Source organism: Dryobates pubescens, chromosome Z (genome assembly GCF_014839835.1).
Source record: "Dryobates pubescens isolate bDryPub1 chromosome Z, bDryPub1.pri, whole genome shotgun sequence".
In the NCBI taxonomy this organism is placed as follows: domain Eukaryota; kingdom Metazoa; phylum Chordata; class Aves; order Piciformes; family Picidae; genus Dryobates; species Dryobates pubescens.
In genome coordinates this window covers 70,699,898-70,727,746 of record NC_071657.1, presented here as the reverse complement: position 1 = coordinate 70,727,746, position 27,849 = coordinate 70,699,898, and the positions used below count along the sequence as shown (strand labels likewise).

Below are 27,849 nucleotides of genomic sequence, written 5' to 3'. Positions count from 1 at the left end.
GATCTGAGAATCAGAGCATGTATTTACAAGATCACCATTCATTTATTCCAGGACTTGCTTACTGGCATTATTTTTGCAAGTTAAACATAAATTCCAGTTGATACATGAAAATCATGCAGAGGAATAGAGGGGCCTTTTTAACTCTTCTTGGTTTTGATGAAATGCTAACCATCATTATTTTCTATAGGAACTAAAAACAACAAAAAAGGAAGAATACCAAGATACCAAAAGTGGCTGACTGCAGTTATTCCATTAAATAATGGAATTCCATCTAAATAATCACCCCTGTCTTCAGGCCAATGATAAAGCTGATTTTGTCACCTTCATCTCATGTGATTTAACAAGTATAGAATCATAGAATCAATAAAGTTGGAAGAGACCTCAAAGATCATCAAGTCCAACCTATCACCCAAGATCTCATGACTACTAAACCATGGCACCAAATGCCACGTCTTAAACACCTCCAGGGATGGTGACTCCACCACCTCCCTGGGCAGCACATTTCAACAGCTAACAACTCTCTCTGTGAAGAACTTTCTCCTCACCTCGAGCCTAAACCTCCCCTGGTGCAGCTTGAGACTGTGTCCTCTTGTTCTGGTGCTGGTTGCCTGGGAGAAGAGACCAACCCCCACCTGGCTACAACCTCCCTTCAAGTAGTTGTAGAGAGCAATAAGTTTTCCCCTGAGCCTTCTCTTCTCCAGGCTAAACAATCCCAGCTCCCTCAGCCTCTCCTCGTAGGGCTTATGCTTGAGGCCTCTCACCAGCCCCATTGGCCTTCTCTGGACATGTTCAAGAGCCTCAATGTCCTTAAATTGAGAGACCCAGAACTGGGCACAGTACCTAGGAAGACAGTGGAAATGAGCCAGCTCAAGGTTTAGATGCCACTTTTGCATATGACTATCAAGACCACAAAAAAATAGCCAAGGTGGACGTATGTGCTCATAAGTCTATTGTAATTAGAATCAACATGCACTTGGAAAGTTTTTCCTGGTTTTCACTACAAAAATCATGTATGTGCTTTGTCTGTCATATTTAATGGGGATTTGCATTTAGCTTTAGTCCAAAAAAATTGGAAAAAACATCACTTAGAATGAGCTGAAAATGTCCAGTGTATTTCCTTCCACTGAACTCATTGGTTGAAATACCTTTTAGGTGTTACAGGGAAAAAAAAAAAAAAAAAAAAAAAAGGAAAAGATATTTGATACCTTTTCCAGAAATTACTAGTAACATATATGCCAACACTGAGTAAAAGAACTCCTTTCAGTATACTGAATATTTAAGTTATGAGTTTCTTTATGTCAGTGGACAATGATTACCAAAGTAATCCAAACCTTGTTCCACAGTCTCCGGTGGTAGAAACTGTGTTTCAGTGATTCCCAGTTTTAGAGTATTTTGGTTTGGGTTGTGTTTTTTTTTTAGGAGGGGGTTGTTTGTGTTTTTTTTTTTTAGGGGGAGGGGTTGTTTAAGATGAGTTTTTTTTACAGAAAGAAAACTCATGTGAAAGAAAAATCACTAAAATGCATCACATCTAATTCATCTTGTCAGTACCGGGCCATCTGCAGCACCAGGCCAAACAATTCCACCTGCAACATATCATTTGCTTTTTCATCTAAAGCTTAATAAAATCTTGTTAGTAAGATATTCAGATTAGATCAAGCTGTAACTGCAACAAGGCTGGTGAGAGGCCTAGAGCTGAGGGAGATGGGATTGTTTAGCCTGGAGAAGAGGAGGCTCAGGGGAGACCTTATTGCTGCCTACAACTACCTGAAAGGTGGTTGTAGCCAGGAGAGTGTTGGTCTCTTCTCCCAGGCAAACAGCACCAGAAAGAGAGGACACAATCTCAAGCTGCACCAGGGGAAGTTTAGACTCAAGGTGAGGAGAAAGTTCTTCACAGAGAGAGTTGTTAGCTGTTGAAATGTGCTGCCCAGGGAGGTGGTGGAGTCACCATCCTTGGAGGTGCTCAAGAGGGGATTGGACGTGGCACTTGGCGCCATGGTTTAGTCATGAAGTCTGTAGTGACAGGTTGGACTTGATGATCTTTGAGGTCTCTTCCAACCTTGGTGATTCTGTGATTCTGTGTGAAATTCAAACAGGTATTGAGATAAAAGTGTATCACTTGTAGATGTAGAGCTTGTCTAGCAGCTAGAGTGACTTTTCTGACTTCTCCAAGCAAACTCCTAAATCAGAGGAATCCTCAACAGACTTGATAAATTTTCCTCTATGCCAGCAGTGTTGATCAGAATTGCAGATAGATAACATTATTTTACAGAAAATGTGGGCCTGGCCACAAAGTTTGAAACAGCTGAATTGCAGAAGCACTCTGATATGTGAACTACAAGATTTTTGGCTACATGCAAGAGCTACCTCTAAGCTCAGAAATTCAAGTTTGAACCTGAACATTGATGTAATGGTGCTTGTTTTTATGACCAGAAATTATAGTGATGCATTTAACACTATCATGACTACTGTTCACCTGCAAATATGTAAATGATGTAATTTTTTGACATAACACAGTATTCAAAATGGCTGGAATTTTAAGATATCATATGGGAAAGACATTTCATCCATGCACTTAATTTTGTTGCTGTTCCTATTAACTGCTTGACAAGCAATAAATCACTGTATCCAAGAGAGTGATTAGAAAGCATGAAAAATAAGTTAAAAATGGGGTAAGGAGCAAATGAGGAAGCTGCTCAAAACCATGGTATCCAGAAACCATATGGAATACGTTATGAAGGAAAGCTATTTAAGCAGTGAATACAAATGATTTCAAGAGACACCTAAATTGTTTCTGAAGGAAGACACAGAAGTTGTTAAAAAAAAATAAAAGAAAAAGAAGGTGAAAATAAAAAAGGTCAATCAAAATTTAAATATGTTGGGCAGATGGTTTTCTTCTACCCCTAGAGTATCTTAATTTCTTAAAACTGAAAAAAAAAAAAAAAAGTAAAAACATAATTCCACATTTGTCCAGTAGTCTGAATTAAGAACTAGAATCTTAGCCCTAATTTAATTTCCTTTAATTCATCGTTCAGTGACATCTTTGTCACTAGCTTTGGAATGTGAGTATTTTTCTTTGGAATATGCGAGCATGACTTTACACTTCCCAGTGTAAGATGTACTGCCACTTCAGGCGCCACATTTACACCCAAATTTGTCTCACTTAACTTTAGATCCCTTAGTGAAGTGCAAGCTCTTTGAGTCACCTCTACAGACAGCCCAGACTATTCCTGAGCTCCAGGCAAACCTAAACCAGCATCAGAGGGGGGCTGTTACTAACAGTGAGGTGTGAGAAACTACATCAGCAGTCAAAGGATGAACTCAGTGGAGTTAAATGCCACAGCCCAACTTAAGCTCATGAATACACATGGATATAGGCAAGAGAAAATGATAAAATTAAACTCTTCTGCTTACACCCTGCAAGTCTGTGGCTCCAAGCTCAAATGGGTGCATTAGTATCACCACAGAGGCACTGAGCAATCAGACAGGAAACAAAAAGTTTCTTCATCTTTTCACTACCCCCATGTGCAGTCATCTGCCACACGGTAGTTTCCCCAAGAAATAGATTATTTAAAAACCATTTGAGAAGACTCTAAACGTCTGGTTATTTAAATGAAATGTTAATAAACAAAGCCTGCCTTTGCTCCAGGTGTCTTTCTACTTAAGTTATGGACATGTGGTATGCAGCACTGCATGCACATGTGAGGATGTGCATATGTGTGTCCAGATGACTTCTGCTGCCGGAAGAATTCAGATAACCAGTCTGGGGGTTTCTTTATATAATGCTCTTAAATGGGTGTGAAACAGTAATAAATCACCTGCCCTTCTACAAGAGAGACTGTTTTTGATTAGAAAGAGATCAGTCATTTCCTGTATTCGTTAGCTCTTTGATTTAGGTTAGGTAAAGGTGGGCAGAGAGTGTTTTCCCTCTTCTTCATCTGACTGGTTTAAGGCAATAACAGATATTAACAGTACCTAAAATTTTATGGACAAGTTAAAGGTTACCAGCCTCCAGAACTGTCTAAGGATGACTGCTTCTCCATCCTAGCTGTAGAGCTACCATACAGCCTACAACAATCTCCAACAATATTTGAGAAGCTCCTTAGTACAATCTCACAGACTTATAGAATACGAGAGCTTCAATTGTCATATCCTCATATGAAAAATGCATTCTGCTCCATATACAGAAGGGAGAGGAGAAGCACTACAAACAGCCGTGTATAAGACCAGAAGAGCACAAAAAAGCCCCATCAGAGACCCTTAAATTGCAGTCTCAGACTTTTCTGAGCACCAAGCTGGGGACAGGTGTTGATGTGTTAGAGGGTAGGAGAGCTCTGCAGAGGGACCTTGCCAGGCTGGACAGATGGGCAGAGTCTATGTATGTGCTGGGTTCTAACCCATCTAAGTGCCAGGTTCTGCACATTGGCAGAACAACAACCCCCTGCAGTGCTACAGGCTGGCGTAGAGTGGCTGGAGGGCAGCCAGACAGAAAGGGACCTGAAGGTACTGGTTGATAGTAGGCTGAACATGAGCTAGCAGTGTGCCCAGGGGGCCAAGAAAGCCAGTGGCATCCTGGCCTGTATCAGGAACAGTGTGGCCAGCAGGAGCAGGGAGGTCATTCTGCCCCTGTACTCAGCACTGGTTAGGCCACACCTTGAGTCCTGTGTCCAGTTCTGGGCCCCTCAGTTTAGGAAAGATGTTGAGTTGCTGGAATGTGTCCAGAGAAGGGCAACAAAACTGGGAAGAATTTTGGAACACAAGCCCTGTGAAGAGAGGCTGAGGTAGCTGGGGTTGCTTAGCCTGCAGAAGAGGCTCAGAGGAGACCTTATTGCTTTCTACAACTACCTGAAGGGAGGCTGTAGGCAGGTGGGGGTTGGTCTCTTCTCCTGGGCAACCAGCACCAGAACAATAGGACACAGTCTCAAGCTGCACAAGGGGAGGTTTAGGCTGGATGTTAGGAAGAAGTTCTTCACAGAGAGAGTGATTTGTCATTGGAATGTGCTGCCCAGGGAGGTGGTGGAGTCACCATCACTGGAGACATTTAAGAAGAGACTTGATGGCATGCTTGGTGCCCTGGTTTAGTTGATTAGATAGTGTTGGGTGATAGGATGGACTTGATCTTGAAGGTCTCTTCCATCCTGGTTAATTCTATTCTATTCTATTCTATTCTATTCTATTCTATTCTATTCTATTCTTTGGAAGCTTTGAGGGCTCTCACATGGGCAACAGCAAGAACTCAGAACAAAATTTTAGAACTATAATAAAAAAGACAAGAGTCTGCTGGCTGTTTGCTTGGGCACATACTTGGTGACTGCATTTTTTTTCATGCAGCTTCCTTCATTGCTGCTGGGAATATGATAAGCCACCACAGGAAGAAATGAATTAGTGATTTCATTTCAAAGGCATCTTACCAGTGGGCTACCATCAGTCCAGCGGAAATCACGCTCAAACATCTTGTCATTAAGGCCAATCCACTGATAGTCATGCCCAATACCTAAAGAACCAGAAGGATATTTTTATTAATCTTCCCATAAATGGAAGAGATTTCATCAAAGAAAGTAAAAAAAAATTGCACAGTATGAATCAGACATCCTGTTCTTAAAATTATTCTATTCATTATGGAAACTATTTAAGAAGTTGTTTTTCAGATTTTCAATTTTAATTTGGGTTATCTATAAAAATGCAGGTTCTCATCTAACAGCTTTAAACAACCATGCCTCTTCCCTTCTGATGGTGTCTCCCAAAGAAAGCAGATTAGCTTCCTTCATGAGTGCATATGGAAGGAAACAGAAAGGGGAAAAAATTAATTAAAAAAATAGAAAAAAAAAGAAAATAAGAATAAAATCACTTAAAATAATAAAGGCAAATATTTTAATCTACATTTCTCATTTTGGTTAGGCTAAGACCAGTGTTGTCTAGACTGTGCAACATTAACATAAGAACTGTACTTTTATGCTTAGGTAAAGCAATACATGATGGTGTCGTCATTGATGTCAAGGGCACAGAAAGTCAAGAACCTTAAAAAAAATAATAACTGAATAAAAAGGTCCATCAATTTTCAACACCAAAAATAATGGCTCCTCTCCCTTAAAATGCAAGTATTTTCTGTACAAATAATAATACTGATAATTTGCAACAACAACAAAAGCAAACCTGAAGAACACCAAGTGTGCCTTCGAAGCATGTTACAAGTGCATTTTAAGACAGAGATGTAAAAGGAGGATATTTCGCTAGCTCTGGACACGCAGTGCCCACTTTTGTCTAGAGGAAACCTAGCAGTACATACGGTTCACAAAGATCTGCTCCTCGTGGGACAGGATGCTTGTCAAGTGCGCTCCCTGCAGACGGCATTCCCTTTCAGCCGTGTCCCATGTACGCCGATGGGCAAAGTACTTGTAGCACTGTCCTTGGAACTTGTGCCAGCCATAGTCACACGTCTCTGTGTCTGTGGCAAAGAAAGAAATCAAATCTCTGTCAAAGGGCATGAAACACTGACACATTTCATGCAAGCCAATGTATTTTCTGAGCAGCAAATGTCTGAGGAGACACCCACCCCTTCCACAGTACAAATCCAAAAATAACAGCATTCACCCTTCAGACTTCATTGTGTTTTCAGTTAGTTCTGAAAGGTGTAAGATTATTACTTTTATATGGAGTATAATTGCAACTGGCAACTTTGTGAGCTTCCATGGATCAAATTGTGCTGTATCTGGAGGACATCTTCCGTCCATAGCTCTGGATGAAGCAAATCCCGGGATGTAGGACTGCAATTAGTCTACATTTCATCTACCTTTTCAGAGTCTGTGTATGTGGATGGGAATTTTCACTTGGAAGGGTAGATAGTTGTTTGAGTGACTGCAACTGGAAGATAACTGAAAATAATCTGAAGGAAAGCAATTGTCATTGTTCAGTCCATGGATGCAAATTTGCAGCATTAGTTTTCTGAATGTACCCCTCCAAACTCTTATTCAGAACCCATCCTTCTTGACAAAGTCTAACCTAAATAAACTTTAGGCATCACTTTCTGAGGAAAGATGTAGAGCTGACATACAAAGTAATGAAATGCACATTTTCTATTCTTGTATGAGGGATGGTACTGATAAGAGTGCATAAGAGACAGAAGTTCACATCAGCCAGCCCTTTCATCTAAAGAGAAATAAACAAGAACCTTGGAACAGTAAGAGTTTGTGGATTTTACATTAATTGTTTTGTCAAGGTTAGGCAGCTGTAAACAGAATAGATGGCAAAAAATAACAAAGGTCCTGTTCCAAGTTTGCTTCTGCACCAATACTGCTGGAATGAATCACAGACAATAAGATAGGCCTAACAAATACAATGCCTGAGTGTGTCTGAGATTTGTGTGATGATGACAAGAACTTGCCACTGAGATGAGAAATTTCTAGGGAGGAATGGAAGAAACAATAGGGAAAACTCAGGCTGGTTTGAGTTATGGCAGATGAAATGACACCAAAAAGACAGAAGATTACAGCTCTTTCAAACTACAGATGGTTCCAGCTATCTATTACATGATGGCTTACCCTCACGGGCTCAGTTACAGGATGTTGAAGAAAAGAAACACAAAGTTTGACCTTCCCCAGCCACCAATGGGAATTTACCACTTCCCATGAAATTTTACCAATCCTCAAACAAAACTGTACTTGAAAGCAACTATCTGGCCTTCCCAGAGATATATATACCTTCTGGCTATGAAACCAGATTTTGTGCTTTCAGGAAGTCAATGTTGTCAATAGGGGAAGGGGAGGGGAGGGGAGGGGAGGGGAGGGGAGGGGGAGGGGAGGGGAGGGGAGGGGAGGGGAGGGGAGGGGAGGGGGAGGGGAGGGGAGGGGAGGGGAGGGGAGGGGAGGGGAGGGGAGGGGAGGGGAGGGGAGGGGAGAGATTCGGAGAGGTTCGGAGAGGAGAGGTTCGGAGAGGAGAGGAGAGGTTCGGAGAGGAGAGGTTCAGAGAGGAGAGGTTCGGAGAGGAGAGGAGAGGACAGGTTCGGAGAGGAGAGGAGAGGTTCGGAGAGGAGAGGAGAGGTTCAGTTCGGAGAGGAGAGGAGAGGTTCGGAGAGGAGAGGAGAGGTTCGGAGAGGAGAGGAGAGGTTTGGAGAGGTTCGGAGAGGAGAGGTTCAGAGAGGAGAGGAGAGGAGAGGTTCAGAGAGGAGAGGAGAGGTTCGGAGAGGAGAGGAGAGGTTCGGAGAGGAGAGGTTCGGAGAGGAGAGGTTCGGAGAGGAGAGGAGAGGACAGGTTCGGAGAGGAGAGGAGAGGAGAGGAGAGGAGAGGAGAGGAGAGGAGAGGAGAGGAGAGGAGAGGAGAGGAGAGGAGAGGAGAGGAGAGGAGAGGAGAGGAGAGGAGAGGAGAGGAGAGGAGAGGAGAGGAGAGGAGAGGAGAGGAGAGGAGAGGAGAGGAGAGGAGAGGAGAGGAGAGGAGAGGAGAGGAGAGGAGAGGAGAGGAATTAACCAGGTTGGAAAAGACCTTTGAGATCATCAAGTCCAACCTATCACCCAACACCATCTAATCAACTAAACCATGGCACCAGCGTCTCATCCAGTCTCATGCTTTGGCCAAAGGGACTCCAGTACAGAAGGTGCCAAAGGGGCATTAGTACAGAAGTCCAGTTATTACAGGAGATACCAACAACATACAATTGCAAATTGTTTAACTGCAATATTTCTTAGATTTGAACAAGTACCACCTGAAAGACAACTGTGGAAAAATTTGTTTTCACAATACAAGACTAATTCTTAATTCATAGCAGGAAGAGAGCATTCAGACCATGAAGCAAGAAAGCATCAATTTACTTATAATTTTTTTTAGCTTTTAAGTCTTCCAAGAAAAAAAAAATAGATTTTACATATAAATATAAATGGATTTCAGAGTGCAAACATATCACCTAGGAGGCTTCCCAGTATTTGTCTGACAATTCTTGGCAACAATAAGTAACACAGCAGCCATTGTCTTAGGAGTTTGCCATCAAAATCACTTCCAAAACTCATCAATACAGACACAATTGTGCCAACTACAAAGGCATAATAGAGCATACACTGATTTTCCTTCTTCTGTTTTCAACTAGCTGTATAAAACTGCTTGTGCCTTGAGTAATCTCAGCTATGAAAAAAGAAATGTAATCTATACTACCAACTTGTTAGTTTTTTTATCTTTTCCCTCTTTGCATTCTGTGAGAGGTGAAGGCTGCAGGTACAGCTTTAATTTCTGTCACCTAGGCCACTTTAAATTTTAGTCCACCTTTGGCTTTCTAGAATATTTGCTTAACCACACAATGCTGATTAAAAGTGCAATGTCCTTTGTGAACACACTTAAGATTTTATTATTCATCTTGTTCAGGGACTCCTTTGTCCCACAGGAAAGAAGTGAGATAATAGCACGCAGCATTGCATGCTGAGAAAATCATGGCCAGAGAGCTTTTCCAGGCTATTGTAAGCAAGCCTCTCATAGGGATGAAGTGCATGCATGACTCAAGAGAAAATCTGGTGAAGGGCAGGCATATGGAGGAGACAGAGGCTTGAAAAAAACACAGCCTAGTAGACTAAGTTCAAAGACTAAAATATAATGATCTGAGCATGAATCACAAATTAAGACGATTTCACTTCTTAAGAAGTGAAATTTAAGAAGCGGCTACCCAACATAGGTACTTTTAGCTGAAATGCATTCACTGTAGTCCACATGCATCACCTCTCTCCTATCCAAAATTACATCTTCTTTTGCAAAAAGAAAAAGCTGAATAATTTCTTCTGCACCTGTTTGTAGCTCTAATCTACAAAGGCAGAAAGAGATAGGGCTAATGGTTATAGAATACATAAGATTTCTAGGAAGAGTGGATTTTGGGAGGTTTTTTGGCGGTAGGGATTTTTGTTTGGCTCTGAGAGGTGAGGTGGATGAGAAAAGGAGAAGAGTTAATGGGAAAATGCAGAGTTAAGAGGCTAAAGGCTGAAAAATGTAAACCAGGAAAGTAAAAATGTGGGAAAATATTCCATGTCTATATACTGCTTTGTCCTGATTGTGTGTATCTTACCACATTAACATAGCTGAAAGGGTGACACAAAGGTAAGGCTCCATACAGGTATATGTTTTTAATGCCTTTACTGAAACAGTAAAGTCTAATTGCAGGTGGCTGTAAATTTTCTGACCTGACCACCTGTGACCAAAGTAGGTGCAAGTTCTTACTGAGTACAATACTCCATGTTCATTGTGTACTTATCCAGGGAGGTAACCACAACCTTATTCCAGAATGTGATGGAAAGACTGAAACACTACTTGCCATATTTATGGTGTTTTAAAAGTTGTCTGACTAGTTTTAACATTTGTGACAATTTATAGGTTTTTTTCAGCAATGTGTGCAAGGAGTTACTTACATAGCTTCTGTTTGTAATTGCAATTGTATGTGCATAACAACACCTCTAAACATTGCATTAAAAAAAAGGGTTCTCTGTAGGGTTAATATATAGACTGGTACTGCTTTTTCAAGAGCTGCAATAAACTGTTGACAATAGGTCCCTTGTCTTAAAAATATCCTTAAGAGGCTTAAAGAAAATAAAGATGGAAACACAGGTACTAGAGCATAATCAGAGTCTTACTCAGTGGTGAATTTTAACTGTGACTGTCTGCCTTTATCTAATGAACTATGCCTGAGGCCCATTAGCCCACACATCTTGAGGAGAAACCATTTCTCTGGTAAATATTCTCAGCTGAAAGACATCAATTAGAGACCATCTGTTTTCAGAAAGTATCTTTGCACTGAGCCCTTCTTAAATACTTCCATCCCAAACAACCAAGCTCTGGGAATGAAGTGAATAAAATGAGACTGGAATAATCACAGACAATTTGAACAATGAACTTGGGTTATAAAAAAAACTATTGTTCCTGACATGATGATAAAAAAACCCAAGAGAGCAGCTGGTTGTATTATCCCTATGAGGCAGGTCCATGCAAACAGCTGCAAGACACAATGATCTTGAAGGTCTCTTCCAACCTGGTCTATTCTATTCTATTCTATTCTATTCTATTCTATTCTATTCTATTCTATTCTATTTTTAGTAAACAGACTATCCTAGGTGAGCTGCAGAGATCCTGCAGTAGAAAAATACAAACTTTAAAATGCAAACACCATTCCTTGAAAGCAGGTGGAAAACGGTTAGGATAGCAAAAGGAGAAAAAGAAAAGGATGCTCTAGCCAGAGAAGGAAGGAAGAGGAAAATCTAAACAGGTGCTCATCCTCTTCTCATATGGAACACCTATTCTTGAATTAACATTCAAATTGGAAGTCTCTATCATTTTGCTGTTTCCCATGTAATTGCTCATGAGGTAAAGCAGTCCTCACCACAAATACAGATGGCCAGATAATGCTGCAATGGTCATGGGTTTTCATACATCTTACTGGTCATAGGGGACTACTGTACAATTGGTTTCAATAGCCTGCTGCGGGACAAAGTGTTAAACAACCCTCCCCTCTTCTTTTCCTGAAAAGGTTGCTTGCAAAGCAAGTCATCAGACAGCAAAATTGGGAGGACTTGAACTCTTTGATCACTTATCTGAACACCAAGAGCTCTCATAAGGATTTTTCACAGGGGAATGACAATAAAAAAGACTTATAGCTTCCAAGAATAAGACTTGCATCAAGACGTACCGTAGGCCTGTGTTTGGGATATTTCTGAGATATTGGGATATTTTTAAAAGTAGTGTTCAAATGTCACCAAGTAGCAATCAGAATATTCATCTGTACTTTGAAAAGAGACATGTGGTAAGCAGAAGTAGGTATTAACTAACAGAGGTACTCTACTCATAATCTAGTTTGAGACAGAAGTGATGCTCTCTTACTGAGCTAGTCTAAAAAGGAAACAGCTGCTCTATTTCTAACATCAGATAAATTTAGCTCTCTTCAGGAAGACATTCCTGGGCTCAGATAGTCTGCTGAACTGTTCCCACCTGGCAAGAAAATGTTTGTCACGGAGTCAGTTACATCCCACTGAATCTCACAATAGATTTCCCTTGCCCTAAGTTAGATCAACCTGAAGGGTCCCCTGACATCTACCACCTGCTACACATCACTGAGGTGCAGCTACACTGTCCTGTGTTTACATCCCCTCCTAGCACTGACACAAGCATACTACTTCAGCTGAAGATGCCTCAGTCTAGAAAAGTCTCACAAGGACACATGGGTGAAATTCTGAGCTCTATGTTTTTGCTACACCAGTGTTGTGGGACTAGGATGTGGTGGAGTTCTCTCCTACTTTGAATTTCATTTCCAGAGGCAGTGTCCCCTTGATGCTTCCATTCTCTTCCATGGCATTTGGAATACTCAGCACTGTGCCTGAGAAAGCCCCTCTGCTTGACTTTTTTTGAAGTTTTATAAAATGAATAGCATATATTGGAAGGAAGGGGGGGAAAAAAAAGTAATGAAACATAACCTTGGTGTGCTCAACTCCACCTTTCCTGTCGCACCAAGGTGTGCTTTCTGTCGTTCTGGCTGGTCTTTAAATCTAGTGAGGTCAAGACTGGTGCCTTAAAATAAAGACTGCTTGCCAGACGACCATATGTGAATTGCCAACACGGTTTTATTTTGTCTGGTGGAGTGGAAATTTGGCACTAAATGCTTTTCCCATGTCCCAAACCACTGCAGGACTTTAAGTGGAGGAAATTTAAATTCCAAAGCTGAGTGAGCAGGGCTCTGGTTCTGATTGACAAACTAGGAAATGTTCCCATTAACCACCTAAAATGCTCTCTCAGGTTGGTCATAAAAAGCAGCTCAAAGCTACCATGGTTCTCAGAGCCGTTCACTCCTATGGATTTGCTGGAACAAAGCATTTATTTCTCTTGTTGTGAAAACACTGTCAACTTGCTGTTTTGGAGAACAGATTCAGAAAATCCTTTCTAATTACGAGATTAAACAGACTACTGAAAAAGTTCAACAGTGAAAAGTCCTGGAGCCAGTCAGGTTTGAGAGTTTTCTCTCTAGGCTGAGCTGGAAGAGTTTGCAAATTCTTCATGAAAATGTATAATACTAATTATCAAATCCAAAGGTCCAGTTCATTCACAAGTGAGTAAAAAGCATTCAACTGGAAGAAAAAAATCTATTTCTTAAGCTTTAGAAAGTACACTTTAAGACATCACTTCTTTTTCCCATAGAAATACTTTCATTAATTTTACTGACAGAACAGGTTTTCCTCCCCTATTCTTTCTCCTTCATGAGTAAGCATCTTGCACTGTAAATATTTCTTGTAAACACAGTGGGACTTCTATCAACAATGTTCTAACTATTATGGAAACATGGATGTTTTATCTGGTTCCAGACATCCAGTTTAGAAAGCCTTTTAAAAACTTGTAACTGTGATCTTGCTCTTACTCTTCCATAAATTATCACAGAAAAAATCAATTTGAAAATTCTAGGATGAAGCTGTTGAGGTTATGGTCCCCAGTAAATGGATATATGATCTGGCATAATCAGTAAACTATTCCAGTGATCCTTGCTGGAAGTAATATCGTCTGATATGTCTTTCACACCATATAAGTATTTTTTAAGGCAGAAGCTCATTCAGAGAGGAATTCTGATCCCAGTCATCATCCCATAAACATTACTAGAGTAATGATAGAACCTTGTTGTGTGACTTCCCACTAGTTTACAAGCCAATATAAGGAGGCTGTGCTTGACTGGAAGCCACCTTAAAACTGTATGGATCATTATTTTGACACAGAGATTGCCCAGCATATCATTTTCTATTCAGTAATGCGACTTCCAGTCAAGCCAGCATGTAGACAGAATTTGTTCTCATTCATCTGCACAAGGTGCTGCACATGTGACCTTAAACAAAAAGTCTGGGGCCACAAATCATGGCAGTCTGACACACTCAGAAAGTATGATGCCTTCTCATCACTAGTGATTCCCCACAGATTTTGACAGTTTATGCCATCCTTTTGTTTCGATGAGGCTTTACTTAGGTACTCCAGAAGGGTGTTGAAATGGAAACCAATTGCTTAAATCACCTTAGATTAAAGAATATACTTTACCTTGTTCACAGAGAGCACCTACATAGCTTGGCAGACACAAGCAAATGAAAGTATTTGGGCCATCTATACACGTGGCTCCATTCCGACATGGGTTTGACTGGCATTCATCAATATCTGCAACATAAAGATAAAAGTGTTTTAATAATCCACCCACCTCCTGGAAGGGAAATGTTCTTCAGCCTTAGTCATGCTTACTACTAGAACCAGTTCAGCCCAGAAGAATGAAGTATTGCAAAAGATCCCAGTGTCTGGTTTGTTTGCATGATAACTGATTTCACTATGCACAACCCTTCTTTCTATTTATCCACAAGGCAAGAAGCAGTTCCCTCAGGAAATTTGTCAATACTGAGCCACAATTTTATATCCTGCTGTCTGAGTTCTCAGATAATGTGTGAAACCGAACTCTTCAGTTCTTCTTTGTGTAGCTGAGAAAGAAGTGATACTGTGCAGTGTATGGTATTTTCCTGTACTGGTGGAAAATTTTACTTGAGTGTGTGGTCATGGACTAAATAATACTGGACATCTCAAATATCTTGACAAATTTTAAATACTGGAAACCTTATCATATAGTATCAAACACTGCTGATTTCAGTCTCCAAAGCAGCATGCCCTAGCATCATAATTGGTTTGCATTTCCAATTTCTTCCCTGTCTAATCTTATTGAGATAAGGACAAAACATCATAAAGAAAATCTCATAAAATAACCAGTCAGATAGTAAAATTCACAGTAATGCACAGGTTTACTGGTAGGCCTAAGGCTCTAGAGTACATAAACAACATTTCTCTCCCCTGATCCTCTGGCTGCTGAAATGCACTTTCTTTGTCCTTTGAATTGGAGCACTGGTTCATTTTCTGCAATTAACTTTTGCGTGCATATGCATGGGTTATGAGCTATTATGTCTCTTTATAAAGATCATATGGTGTTTTCTCAAGAGTGTTATTTCCTTGAAATAATCACAACTCAAAGTTCAAAGCAGATTTTGCAAACATCTTAATGTTTGCAAACCACAACCAAATATATTTCTACATGGTGACCGGCTGTGGAGTGTCCCACTCCAAGTCACTAATAAGGGTTCTAGAAATGGCCAAATAATTCTTTTATAGTCCAAGAAAAAAAAAAATATTCTTGACCTCGTTTTTACAACCTAGGGGATGACATGTTCTTTGGAAAAAAAAAACAAAAAACATTTAAGATGAACATTTAAGATGCAACACCCAAAACTTGATCTCTGGCAGCAATGACCCACTAGGCAACTAGTAAACTCATCAATATGAGGTAGAATAGTAGAGAAAAACGTTGGCTAATTATTTTATTTAGTCACATACTGTCTTAAGAATTACCCCAAGTATTAGTATTTATTTGATTTTATTTGATGCATGTATGAATTTAATGTTATGAATTTTAGGTCATGAGGTTAATTTACAATTCCTTTTCTTTTATTGTATATATGTCTGTGCACTTTGTGGCGAGAGAGAAAAGCAGGAAGTGAATCTGCTTCATTTTATTGTTGTCTTCTTAATTAAGGCCTCACTTTAGAATTTCTCAAATGTCCATGTCTTCAAAACACATCAGCACTGCAGATCTCATGTATGAAAACTTTCTACTTGACTTGATAAGCATCAGGACGTCATCAGCTTACCTAATTCACACTGCTCACCGCTGAAACCTGGCAAACACGTACAGATGTAAAATGAGCCACGTGGGTAGCAGGTACCACCATTAACACAGGGATTGCTTTTGCAAGGATCTTGGCCTGTTAAGCAAGTAGGGAAAAAAAAGAAAACTGACTCTTTACTTTCAAGGAATTTGTGTCTTCTTTGTTTGGTTTTTTTTAAGAAGACACCTTTCTTCAATTCTGAGCTGTTGTTGCAGACACTCTATGAACATAACGGAGTAGTAAGACTATGACTTATTTTCAGACATCACTATTTTCAACTAACAACAGCATTGGATTTACCATGAACCACTATAAAAAAAAAAAATCACAATGACACTGTTTTTCATAGCAATTGGTATTATATATAGCAGTCATGAAATTCCACTGAGGATTTAGTTTGCATGACATGACAATTAATTATAGCTGAAAACAGTTAAGCATGTGCAAAATGAATGGAAAAAGCTTTTCTTTTTGAACAGGGTTAGTTTATGTAGAATGATTGGGTACACAGAACATACTGGCTGGCTGTTTCCACTTTGTAATATTCAATCAGTGCCCACTAAGTCTTATTTCTTTGAAATTATGTTTTCACACATGCATATTTCACACATGTCTTTCTTAGAAACACATTTCAAGAATGCAGATCAAAGTACTGTATATATCCATAACTGAATTCAGCATTAAGATAAAAGCTTACCTGCTGTGAAATCCTCAGTTGTTATTGGAGTTATCATTTAAATAGCTTTTCCTTGCAGAGCTTTATGCCTTCAAGTGATGTTTATTTCACCTGAGTTTAGATACCTAGGTATTTACGTTTGATTTAATGCCTAGAAGCAGTCACTCACACAAACAAGTATGCACTAAATAGTGACTACTAAGTATTAGCTTCTCAGACTTAGAGGAAAATCAGGAAGACAATCCTTCTGGGATACATGAAGAAAGCCCTGGCTTTGAAAACTTACAGAATGGGTAAGAGAGTTCTGTAACATGAAAAGAGTTCAGATTTTTTTTATATTTCCTCAAAACAACCTGACTATGGTTTATGAAATAAAAGATAAGTAGCATTTACTTTACCCTTGCAAGTTTAGACATTCAGAGAAGTCTTCTCAAAGTACCAAGTTCCCTATCTAATCACTGGAAAGCAGGAAGTTCAGTTGAATGCCTCCAGACGCAAATCCCATCTACATAAGTTTGAGATTACAATTAAGTGGGCAGGATCATCTCATTTTGAAGGTTTAGGAAAGAATCTGATTATATCAATGAAATACATTGCTCATTTTGGACTGCTTTGCTGAAAATCCCAAATACAGATTCTGGAGAATGTTGTCCTGGGGATGTTCAAGGCTAGGTTGGATGAGGCCTAGAGTAGCTTAGTCTGGTTGTGACATGACCCTGCCCATGGCAGAGAGGTTGGAGTAGATGATCTGTAAGACCCCTTCCAGTCTAAGCCATTCTATGATTTTGTGTTTACTGTCTTGTTTGACCTCCTCTGGACTGGATGTTTTCCAATAAACATTTCAAATTGATAGCTTCTTGGATTATTTAAGAAATAAAAAATAAATGAATATCCTATAAAATTAAGCCAGATTGGATCTTTTCTCAGCTATATCTAGATAAAATATGCATTTAAATGATGTAACTCATACTGGCCCTACCTGTATCACCTTTGTCTTTGGTGAAACCTTGCCTAATAACCATTATGCAAAATAAAATACTGTGGCAAAATACATCTAAAAAAAATATATATATACATATATCTATATATCTTTATAAGAGACAAACACTGTATCAACCAGTTGAAGGTATGGACAGGCTGAAAATGTGAAGTCTCAATTTTCTCTTGTCTGGCAACATATCTGTTAGGTTAAGAGACATTAATATTTACAGAAAACTCTGATCCTAAACTGTGCACTTTATTTCTAAGTCAATCCTCCTGATAAACCAATTGTGTAAGTGCTACCATCACGCCAGCACAGAAAAGTTACCAGAGAAAATTATGTGTTGGAAATTGGAAACTATAACCAAATTCTCTACCACCATCAAAGGTTCTTTCCTGTCTTTTAGTGCTAGTTGGACATCTCAAGTTTGATCCCGTACTCCACAATGCAAACACTCAAGAAAGGTCACTCAGCTTGAGTTTTTGTACCCCCATCTTCCTTCAATTTGTAACAAAACCAATCATGTTGATTTCAAAGCCTGAGGCACATGAGTTCTCCTGTTTTTTTTCTTGCAGTGCTGATTGTCATGCCTCCTATCACAATTAAGACACACAGATCAAGTATCACAACAGACATTTATGACAGTGATCATATTTAGAAGTTACCTGGAATTTGCACTGCTGTCCCTTCAACTGAACCCACACTGGTGCCAATCAGGAAATCTGATCCATTAGTGACTTCCGGAAGGGAAAATGATGAAGTTACAAGTTCAAGAGTATTTGGCTCCTCTGAGCTTATGGTTGAATGCTCATTTTGAATTGGACTGTTTCCAGGGGCAGGGTTGTTTGTTGCAATGTTAGAAGAAATGGTTGTGATCTCTTCTTGACTGAAAAAAGCTGATTGTGTTTCCATGCTTCTATCCAAAGGTTGTGAAGATGAAACTAGCATTGTAACTGCTTCCTGGTCTGGTTTCAATATTTCACTTGCAATACCATTGGGTGAATCTGAAACAGGTGTGGAAAAAAGCCACGGCAACTCACTCTCAGTATTCCTGTCATCTTCATGGTGGGGGTTGTTTATTCTCCCTGATGAAGCTTCCACTTTTAATGTGCTAACTTTAGGAACATCCGTGCTCTTTCTGTCTCCAAAATTCAGAGAAGCAGTGGGCAAGACTTGTATTGATGGAGAATCTCCAGAAACAGTAGCTTCTTCCTCAACAGCGAAATCAGTTACAAAGATTTCAGTCTCCTCTGCCTTGTCTGTAACAAATCTATTAAAGTGAGGAGTACTTTCAGTAGTTTTGCTTTCTGAAACAGGTTGGGGAGAAAACTTCAGGACAGAAGACTCTGTTCTGTCAAGAAGGTCTGTAGTGGGTGGTTTATATGTTGCTGCAATATCAGAACTAACCTCTTTGAATGTTCCTTCTGATGAGTGATTGGACACATCTGGATTCTTTGATGATGATGTACTTGGAATGATTACCTCAGGATACTCAGATGCTCCATTAACTAACTGAACAATTAATGAGGATTTAGGAGTTTGAGGTACAGAATGAAAACTTACTGAATCTGTTTCTTCATACTCTACTGAAGCTGATTTTGTGTTTGTGTATACTGTAGGATGATGCTTTTCTTCATTCTTGTTAGATGATGCAGTTGTCAGGTGGGATGTACGCTGTGTGGTGATAATACTTATTTCAAGCATGTCAGCTGTCAAAGCCTTTTCTGTCTCAGTAGACAAAACTGGTGTGAGAGAAGGAACCACAGGCTGCTTATCATACAGTTCTTCTTGGCCCATTCCAGAAAAGCCAGAGACAGAAACTCCTTCACTTTGATCTGCTATTACTTGGTTGTTTGCTGAAGTATTCAGCTCATAGGTGACTTCTGTTGCGCTTGTTACAAGATGTTTAGGCTCATGAGGCATATGAGGGCTTGCCAGTGATGGTGCTGTTGGAAGGAAAATGCCCTTTTCAGTGAGTTCAGTAGTGATGTGAGTTTCTGTTGCAAATGTCATGGAATTCCCTGAACCAAAATACTTATCCAATTTTGGTCCATGTCCAGCTGTTACTGATTCACTGCTTGGCTGACTAGAAGTAGTAGAAGAAGGATTAACATCGGATCCAAGCGTTGTCTCCTTGGTTATGGAAAATTTAGGTGTTGGATCATATTTCTCTGCTTCAGTTGTGGTGCTATCATCACCACCATATGTTGATTGCATGACAGAGTTTGGCATTGTCTGCACACTTATTATATCTTCAGGAATCAATTTTGAGTGATCCATGTCTATAATAGTTGTTTCCTCTGATGGCGTTTGAAGTCGCTCTTCAATTAGTGTAATGTCACCATAAACAGAAACATTCAGTATAACACTTCTTTTATCATCAATCATGGGAATAATTTTCTCGTATATTCCAGTATCACTTGTTAGTTCTTCTGAGGTAGTTGTCTTGGGCTGAACAGCAGGTGGATTGGCCTTAATCCCTTTTTCTTCTGTAAAAAGTGATGCCAGTCCTGTGATCACAGTTTGTGATCCATCTACTGGTGCCTCTGTTGTCCATCTATCCATGGTCGTTACTTCTGTTGGTGCCTCTGTTGTCAATACTTCAGAATAAACTTCCCCAGGAACACTAGATGAAGTATTTAGTTCTACTTTTGACATAGGTGGTATTGACAAATGAGTAAACATACCAGGAGAAGACGAATCCAAAACACCAATCCAGCCAGATCCTTCTCCAGAGCTTTCAGGTAATACTCTGCCTGGCATTTTTGTTGCTGCTGTAACAAGTGATTCCTCTGTTTCAAGATTAGGAGCTCCACTCAGTATGACAGAAACCGGAGTTATATCTTCTTTAATCAGCAAATGTGAAGTTTCCTCTTGAGAAACATTTGTAGAAGTAGCCACTGTCATGTCTGTTTCATTTTCTCCCATCCAATAGTTAGTTTCATTATTGTGCGGTTCCTCAGTGGCAGCAAAATAATGTGTCATCTCTTTAACCTCTTTCGAGCTGGAGTTCTTGGAATTCTCTTCTGCTAAAGCTGGGAAACTGGTGATCAGTGAGCTAGAGAACTGGTCTTCTGTTTCTGACAGGAGCCTAGTTACAGCACTTGTAACATCTTCATTAGCCTCAGCATGTGATTCTGTGCTTCTTGTTATAAAGTCCTGTGTCTTGTCACTTGAAAGGCTGGGTCCCATACTAGCAGGAAGAGAAGTTTGAGGACTTGAAGTACTCATGATTTCTTTCACAGCCAATGGCACTACAGAAGAAGTAACAGCAAAGTCGTCTCCTGATCCTTGTCCTGAAAATAATGGATCATAGATGAGCTCATGATTTGTTAGCTTTTCTTCTTTAGGTTTCAGGAGTGATCTTGGAATATCTTTTGTAGGAAAAATATTTTGTACCAGCTCCTCCTGTTGCTCTGTATTTGCAGCTGGGGAGCTTACATATTTCCTTTCAATCTTAACAGGCTCAGTCACTCTGTCACCACTAAATGGTAGAACTATTTTCTTAACAGATTCGGTTTCTAATTCCTCTTCTTCCAAGTATGGACTGACAGTCGGAACACTCAAAAACCCCAAATGTTCATGGTAACCTTGTGTGCTTTCAAAGAATGGGTCTGCTGTTGTTTCCTCAGAAGATTCTATAGGTTTTGTTGAAATGTCCATTGGCCTGTCTTCCCCAGACTGTATATCTTCAATGAAAGGAATCTTTGTAGACAAATCTCTCACTGTCAGCTCATCAGTTGTTTTCTCTTCTATTCTTATGTCAGTTATAGTCCCCTTTGTGGTTAATTCATGTTCAGTACTTGTTTTTAGCTCATCAGTTTCAGTAGTGAAGGCACTATCCATAGATGGTGTGCTAACTTTTTTGTCATACTTCTCTGTTTCCTGGTCCCCAGTGGGCACAACTGCTATTTTTGCAAATGATTCAGTATGTGTGTCTGCCTCTCCAGATCCCTGATCAGTAAATGGGAAATGGTTTTCAAGTACTTCTTCAGTAGGTCCATTAGACATTAGTTTTGTGGTGGTGCTGTCATCTTTGAATTCTTCTCCAGAGCCATGCTCAATCAGCAGAATCTTGCCTAATGAGACAGTTGAAGAACTAACTTTTGCATTTTTGCTTTCTGTAGAGTCAGCAACTGATTTTATACTGCCAGTCCCAGGTGTCCATGTGATGTCATGAGGGGTATTACTAACTACGGATTCTGGAGATGATGTCACCTCAGCTGTATTACTAACTACTGATTCTGGAGATGATGTCACCTCAGCTGTTACTTCAGTTTTAATTCCTGGTGCAACATGAGTTCTAGAATTTACTTCAGATGGAGCTGCGTAAGTTGGTTCTGTTTCCTGGTTTTGTTGTCCTGGTTTTGCTGTCCTAAACACATCTTGGGGCTTCTGACTTGACACTTCAGATTCCTCTATCAACCCATCTGAGCCAGTACTTGAAACTAATATTGCTGATACATCTGTTCTTGCATGGTCTTCATATTCTGCTGTTGCATTCCCCAGTGAAACATAATCTGTGCTGTAAAATTCTTCTTTGTGCTCTGTTTCAGTGACAAGCCTTAATGGAACTGAAGTTAAAGTAGTAGACTCAATGATAACATCTATGTCTCCAGAACCTGGTTCAGTAAACGAGGAGTCAGTACTTACCACTTTTCTTGTGGGACTCCCTGAAAATATGTCTGCTGGCTCTTCTGCTGATCCCTCATTTATAAAAAACTTCTTCTCTCTCAAGAAAGGAAAGGTGGTGACCTTTTTTATTTCAGAACTTACAGTACCTTTTACTAGTGCTGGCTTTCTGAGCAGGGTGGGCTCTTGGCTTACAGTTCTGACTTCAGTAGTAGTACTCCCAATTTCACTCCACTCTGAATTTCCCTCTGTAGCAGTAGCTGAATCTTCCTGACTTGAGTAGATAGCAGTCTGTGTTTCTTTTTCATCATCAACATTCCTTTCAGCTACAAGAGTGCTGTCGACTACTTTTTCCATAATGAACTCAGACACAGAATTGGTGGCAGCAGTTGCAGCAGAACTTGGATCAAAAACAGAATGAAGAGTGCCTATTCCTCTGGGTAAAGCTGGGGCAATTCCTGAAACAGTTACAGACATTTCTGTTGGCTGTACTGTGTCAGAGCCCAGAGAAATATCTTGTACTGAATTTGTTTCTGTTACTGCTGTTTCCCTCATCATGTCTGAAATTACAGTGATGTCCTCTACATCTCCAGAGCCTTCTAGAACTGCAAAAGAAGCAGCACTCATCACAGGCTTTGCTGTGTGACTACTTATTTCCAGAATATTTTCAACAGGGGAATTTGCATGAAGTTTAATTGTTGATTTATAACTAGCTCTTGGAGCAGGTGTTGTCTTTTCTGGAATAAGGTCTTTCACACTCATGCCTACTGTAGCAGCATTAGAAACTGCATCCAGAGAAGCAGTAGAAGCAGAGCTTTCCACAGTAAATGCATCAGGAGCAGAAGTTAAGCCAGAATTTCTTTCATCATCTTCCTTTTTTGACATTGTCACAATTTCTGAGAAGACAGAACTGGAATAATCAGATTCAGTAGAGCCATCTCCAGAAGATTCACTAGTAATCAAAAGCAAGTTTGTTGTGCCTTTAGTAGAGCTCTCCTCAGTTCCATGCCATGTTACAGTTTCTCTATTGTTTTGCAGAGACTGCTCATATGAAGAAGTAATAGCTATTGATTTGTCTGTTGTGGCAACCTCTGACTCACCACTATAGACAGGTTCTAACATTGCAACATCTGCTGTTGGCTGTGTAACATCAAACGCCCCTATTACTTCTCCAGCTTTGCTTGGTTGCATAGTACCAGAAGCTTCAGTTTCAGCTATTATAAATGTGTTGGTTTCATTAATTTGAGAGAAGGTTACATTTTTGGAATGTGCAACACTTTCAATTTGGTCACTTCTTGCTTCCTCAGCTTTTGTGCTCTTAGGTGCACTAGTAACCTGTTGTTTTCCATTGATGAACTGCAAAGCTGGAGGAGTTGTAACATCAGTAGTATTTTCACAGTCTTCCTCTTCTTCAAACTCTAGAAAGTTTGGAAAGAAAGGATCCAATATTATATATTCAGATGAATCCTGCACAGACTCTGAAGTACAGGGTTCAGTCTGAGTTGATTCTGCATCAATGTGGGGTTCATCTATTGAATGAGGAAGCATATGGCGACTGAACAGATCCAAAAATTCATTCACCGGATGATCTGCAAAAAAAAGAGAGCTTTTCATAATCCCTAAGTGACAGCAATGGTTGTGCATAACAGTAGACATATGAAGTGCAAAAACCAAAACAAAAAACAACCAAACAAAATAAATTCAAAATGAAACATAGTAAATTCTGTGTGGTCTTCTATTGACACACTGCTGTGACAGCGTTTGACTTTCTAGTTGAAACCTTTGTATACACAAAACATGCTGACTCTCTAATACTGTCCACTGCCATGCCTGTTAGACCCCAACCCACAGTAACATATCCTACCCTGTGCAGCAGAGATGGACAAAATGAGAACCATTTTTAGACTAAAAGACTCTGCTCTTGGTGTGCAGCAAGTGCTTCTATGGATTTCAGACACTGGCTAACCCTTGCCAAAAAAAAGTATGAAGTTAGATAAAGCTAAGAAATACAAAGCCTAGAATAAAATAGGACATAGAGAATATGCTTCTGCAACTGCATTTATCCTCATTGTAGAGTAAATAGAATGACTAGGAACACCGTTAAAACCTACATCAATGGATCTACCCTTTAGATATGGGCTCTAGGTCAGTCTCACTTTACCAAGTTGTTGCTGTTTGACATTGCAAAGCATTATGGAGCAAATAAGAAAAATGATGACAGACTGAAAAATCAGTCACCAGTCAAAAGAGTACAATGAGTTACTTCTCCTTTCTTCTGCTCATTGCTCACTTTGAATTATTTACACACTCACACAGGCAGCAAAGCTTAATTATTTTTTTCTATGTAGCCAAGTAGATAAAGAAGTGGAAGTAAGCACAAAAAGTTTTAGCTTCAGAGGTCACAGAATCACCAAGGTTGGAAGAGACCTCAAAGATCATCAAGTCACAGTATCACAGTATAACTAAGGTTGGAAGAGACCTCGAGGATCATTGTGTCCAACCTGTCGCCACAGACCTCATGACTAAACCATGGCACCAAGTGTCACATCCAATCCCCTCTTGAACAGCTCCAGGGATGGTGATGAGAGGTCCTTGTGAATTACTCCTAAGATTTATGAACTTCAAAAGAGCCCTCTCAGCATAAATATTACTTCCAATCTTCTGTGCCAAACAATTGATCCTACCCTCATTATGAGAAGAAAAAAAGGAAAAGAGGTTAAAAAAGTCTCATATTCAGGAGAGACAAGAAAAAAACAAGGACAAGCAAGCCAGATTTCAGGCTTGGATGGCTGATTTGAAGCTGGAAATTTGGTGCTAAAATCTTATTTCCTGAATGTATCTTCTGAGCCTGTGTTTATAACTGGTTTTGTCCAAAACAAACTTACTATTTGCTGGTATAAATTGATGTAGCCAGTGGGGCTTTGTCTACATATACTATATATATATATGAACAAATATACAAGACTCCTGTCTTAGAATAGAATAGAATAGAATAGAATAGAATAGAATAGAATAGAATAGAATAGAATAGAATAGAATAGAATAGGACAAGGTTGGAATAGACCTTAGAGATCATTGTGTCCAACCTATCATCCAACCCCCCTAATCAATTAATCCATGCAACCAAACACGTGATCAAATCTCTTCCTAAACACCTCCAATGATGGTGACTCCAACACCTCCACAGGCAGCCCATTCCAATGGCCAATCACTCTCTCTGTGTAGTATTTCTTCCTAACCTCCAGCCTAAACCTCCCCTGAAGCAGCCTGAGACTGTGTTCTGGTGCTGGTGCCTGGGAGAAGAGACCAAACCTCACCTGGCTACAACCTCCCTTCAGGGAGTTGTAGAGAACAAAAAGGTCTCCCCTGAGCCCCCTCTTCTCCAGGCTAAGCAACCACACCTTCCTCAGTCTCTCCTCATAGGGCTTGTGTTCCAAACCCCTCACCAACTTTGTTGCCCTTCTCTGGACACATTCCAGCCACTCAACATCCTTCCTAAACTGAGGGGCCCAGAACTGGACACAGGACTCAAGGTGTGGACTAACCAGTGCTAAGTACAGGGGCACAATGACCTCCCTGCTCCTGCTGGACACACTGTTCTTGATGCAGGCCAGGATGCCATTGGCCCTCTTGGCTGCCTGGACACACTTCAGGCTCATGGTCAGCCTACCATCAACCAGTACCCCAAGGTCCCTCTCTGCCTGGCTGCTCTCCATCCACTCTGACTCCAGCCTGTAGCACTGCATGGGATTGCTTATAGCACTGTGAGCTGTGGTTGCTCCCAAAGAATATTTGCAGGCATTTTGGCATGCCCAGTATATGACAAAGCACAATTTCAAAGTAATTCTTCCTCATTAAAGCCATTTATGAGATGTAACAACAAAAAGAATAACAACAAAAAAAAACTGACATGAAAATTATTAAATTGTTGAAGTAATTCTCCTACATAAGAACATCATTTAAGCAGTATGACTTATGAGCCCTCATAGATTAATCTGGTGATCATTCTGGAAAAGGATGCATTAAATCACATTAAATTGATGCAGAGCCCTGTGAAAGGCCTGTGGTTCTCTGTCTGGGGGCGTTTTGTTTGTGCAAATTGACTGCAATTTGGGTCTTGAGAAGGTCATTGCAACCCTGTTGAGAATGAATGTTCTAACATCTCACTTTTTGTTTACAGCTAAACTTGCAAAGTGTTACTGAATCTTCACTTTTCTAAACCTCCATCTGAAGAGTAAATGGCAACTTCAGGTCTGTTATACAAGCACATAATAAGATGCCCTGAATAAGAGACTTTGATCATCATACAACTTGGGAAAAACTGAGGTCCCTGACAGCCTCACAGAGAATAAATCACTTTTAGTATTTTGTATTTGCACTAAAATATTCAGTTTGTACAGCACTAGGCTCAGCATTCCCAGTGTAATGAGAAAAACAAGAATGTTTTTAACCTCATTCCTGACTGGCTAGTCTATATTGCCCCAATAAAGCCTGGTGTCTACTTTGTGCTATGACAGCTATGTTAGATGACTACAGAATTGCAGCTCCTCTCTCTCACACAAGCTTGAAGGGAGCTGTTTTATGCAATTCTTGAAAAGAGAGAATTTCTACCTGTTCTTTCCTCCAGCAGATTAGAAATATTTGCAGAAGCTGCCTGATACCACAGAAAAACTGACTTCTGAGGCTGTTTATTTGAGCCTTTCAAATTTTGTTCAAGTACAAAGGCAATTATTTAGTTATTTATCCAGGACTTGCAATGTTACGTGGAGAAATGTGCCTAGCAACATCACTTTCAGAATCCAGAAGTTTTGTAAGCAGCAATTCTAGCCACATTGAGGTACCATATTTTCATAGAAGTAGAGGTTCTAATCAGCACAGAATTGTACGCTTGCTTTTCAACACTGTGAAAGTAAAAATACATGGGAATTCAATAGTTGAAAGGGCAATGGCAAGTCCAAGCTGCTGGGGAGTTTTGAGAGTTTTTGACTCTCAACAAATCCACTATAAAATAACTGCACCCGCATAGAGAATCAGAGAGCTGCATACAGAAATGTGCATGGGCAAGCAAAATAGCTTCTGTGTGCATAGTTTAAGAAAGAATATATATAAATAACTTGGCCTCTAACTAGGCTAATGTGACATTAGGATTAATTATTGTTTCATACACAGCTGTTAGGCTTGTGTGCATGAAGCATGCATCATGCTTTTGCACAGAACTATGCATTCAAATAAATTCTAAAACCTGGATGGGCCTGAATAGGCTGCAATTTGTAGGAGGGTACTGTGACTAACAAGTTCTGACCAGTGTATTATTTTTGTAGCAGTGCACACCTGGGAGTCCCTCAAATTACTAGCTCATGCTAAATCATTTATGGTAGGTAATAAATTTAATGAACAACATCTGTTCATTACATATACATATACAAATTCTTACATAGGCAAAGATCTCTATCAAAACGTACTTTTACTTTGTTAGCTTTTTCAAGATCTCACATGCCACAAAGATCCACATAAAAGAGCCTTTGCTAAAGGTATGAAACTCACATAACAAGCTTTCTGAAGGCTATTTCATTAAATATGAAATGTTTTTGTTTAGGATATTTTTTTTCCAATTAAAAAAAAAACAAGGAAAAAAAAATCTTTGGAGAAAATAGTAAAGAATTCAATTGATTAAATAAATATGCAATTAGAATTTCTTCTCCTTTCCAGTTTTGATTATTCAGTGTAAGTAATCAAGTAACCAATGCTCAGGGTTAACTGTTATGGCAAATTCTCTCAAACTTCAGAAATGGCCAATAATCTAAACTCATGTGTGGCATACAACCTTGTCCACTAGGCATAAACAAGACACTATGATTAAGTGCTACCATAAAGTACAAATAC

The 27,849-nt window shown here is 39.8% G+C and overlaps 1 protein-coding gene across 1 annotated transcript in view; it reads right to left on the bottom strand.

Annotated features, from left to right (window-relative positions):
• Positions 1–27,849, bottom strand: part of VCAN (versican) — a 131,640-nt gene that overhangs the window by 15,799 nt on the left and 87,992 nt on the right. The window contains exons 8-13 of the mRNA XM_054178577.1: positions 19,921–23,555; positions 18,000–19,878; positions 15,659–15,772; positions 14,019–14,132; positions 6,284–6,442; positions 5,409–5,491 (exon numbers count right to left, since the gene is read on the bottom strand). Of these exons, the coding sequence (XP_054034552.1) occupies positions 5,409–5,491; positions 6,284–6,442; positions 14,019–14,132; positions 15,659–15,772; positions 18,000–19,878; positions 19,921–23,555 (5,984 nt within the window). The remainder of the gene's footprint in view (positions 1–5,408; positions 5,492–6,283; positions 6,443–14,018; positions 14,133–15,658; positions 15,773–17,999; positions 19,879–19,920; positions 23,556–27,849) is intronic.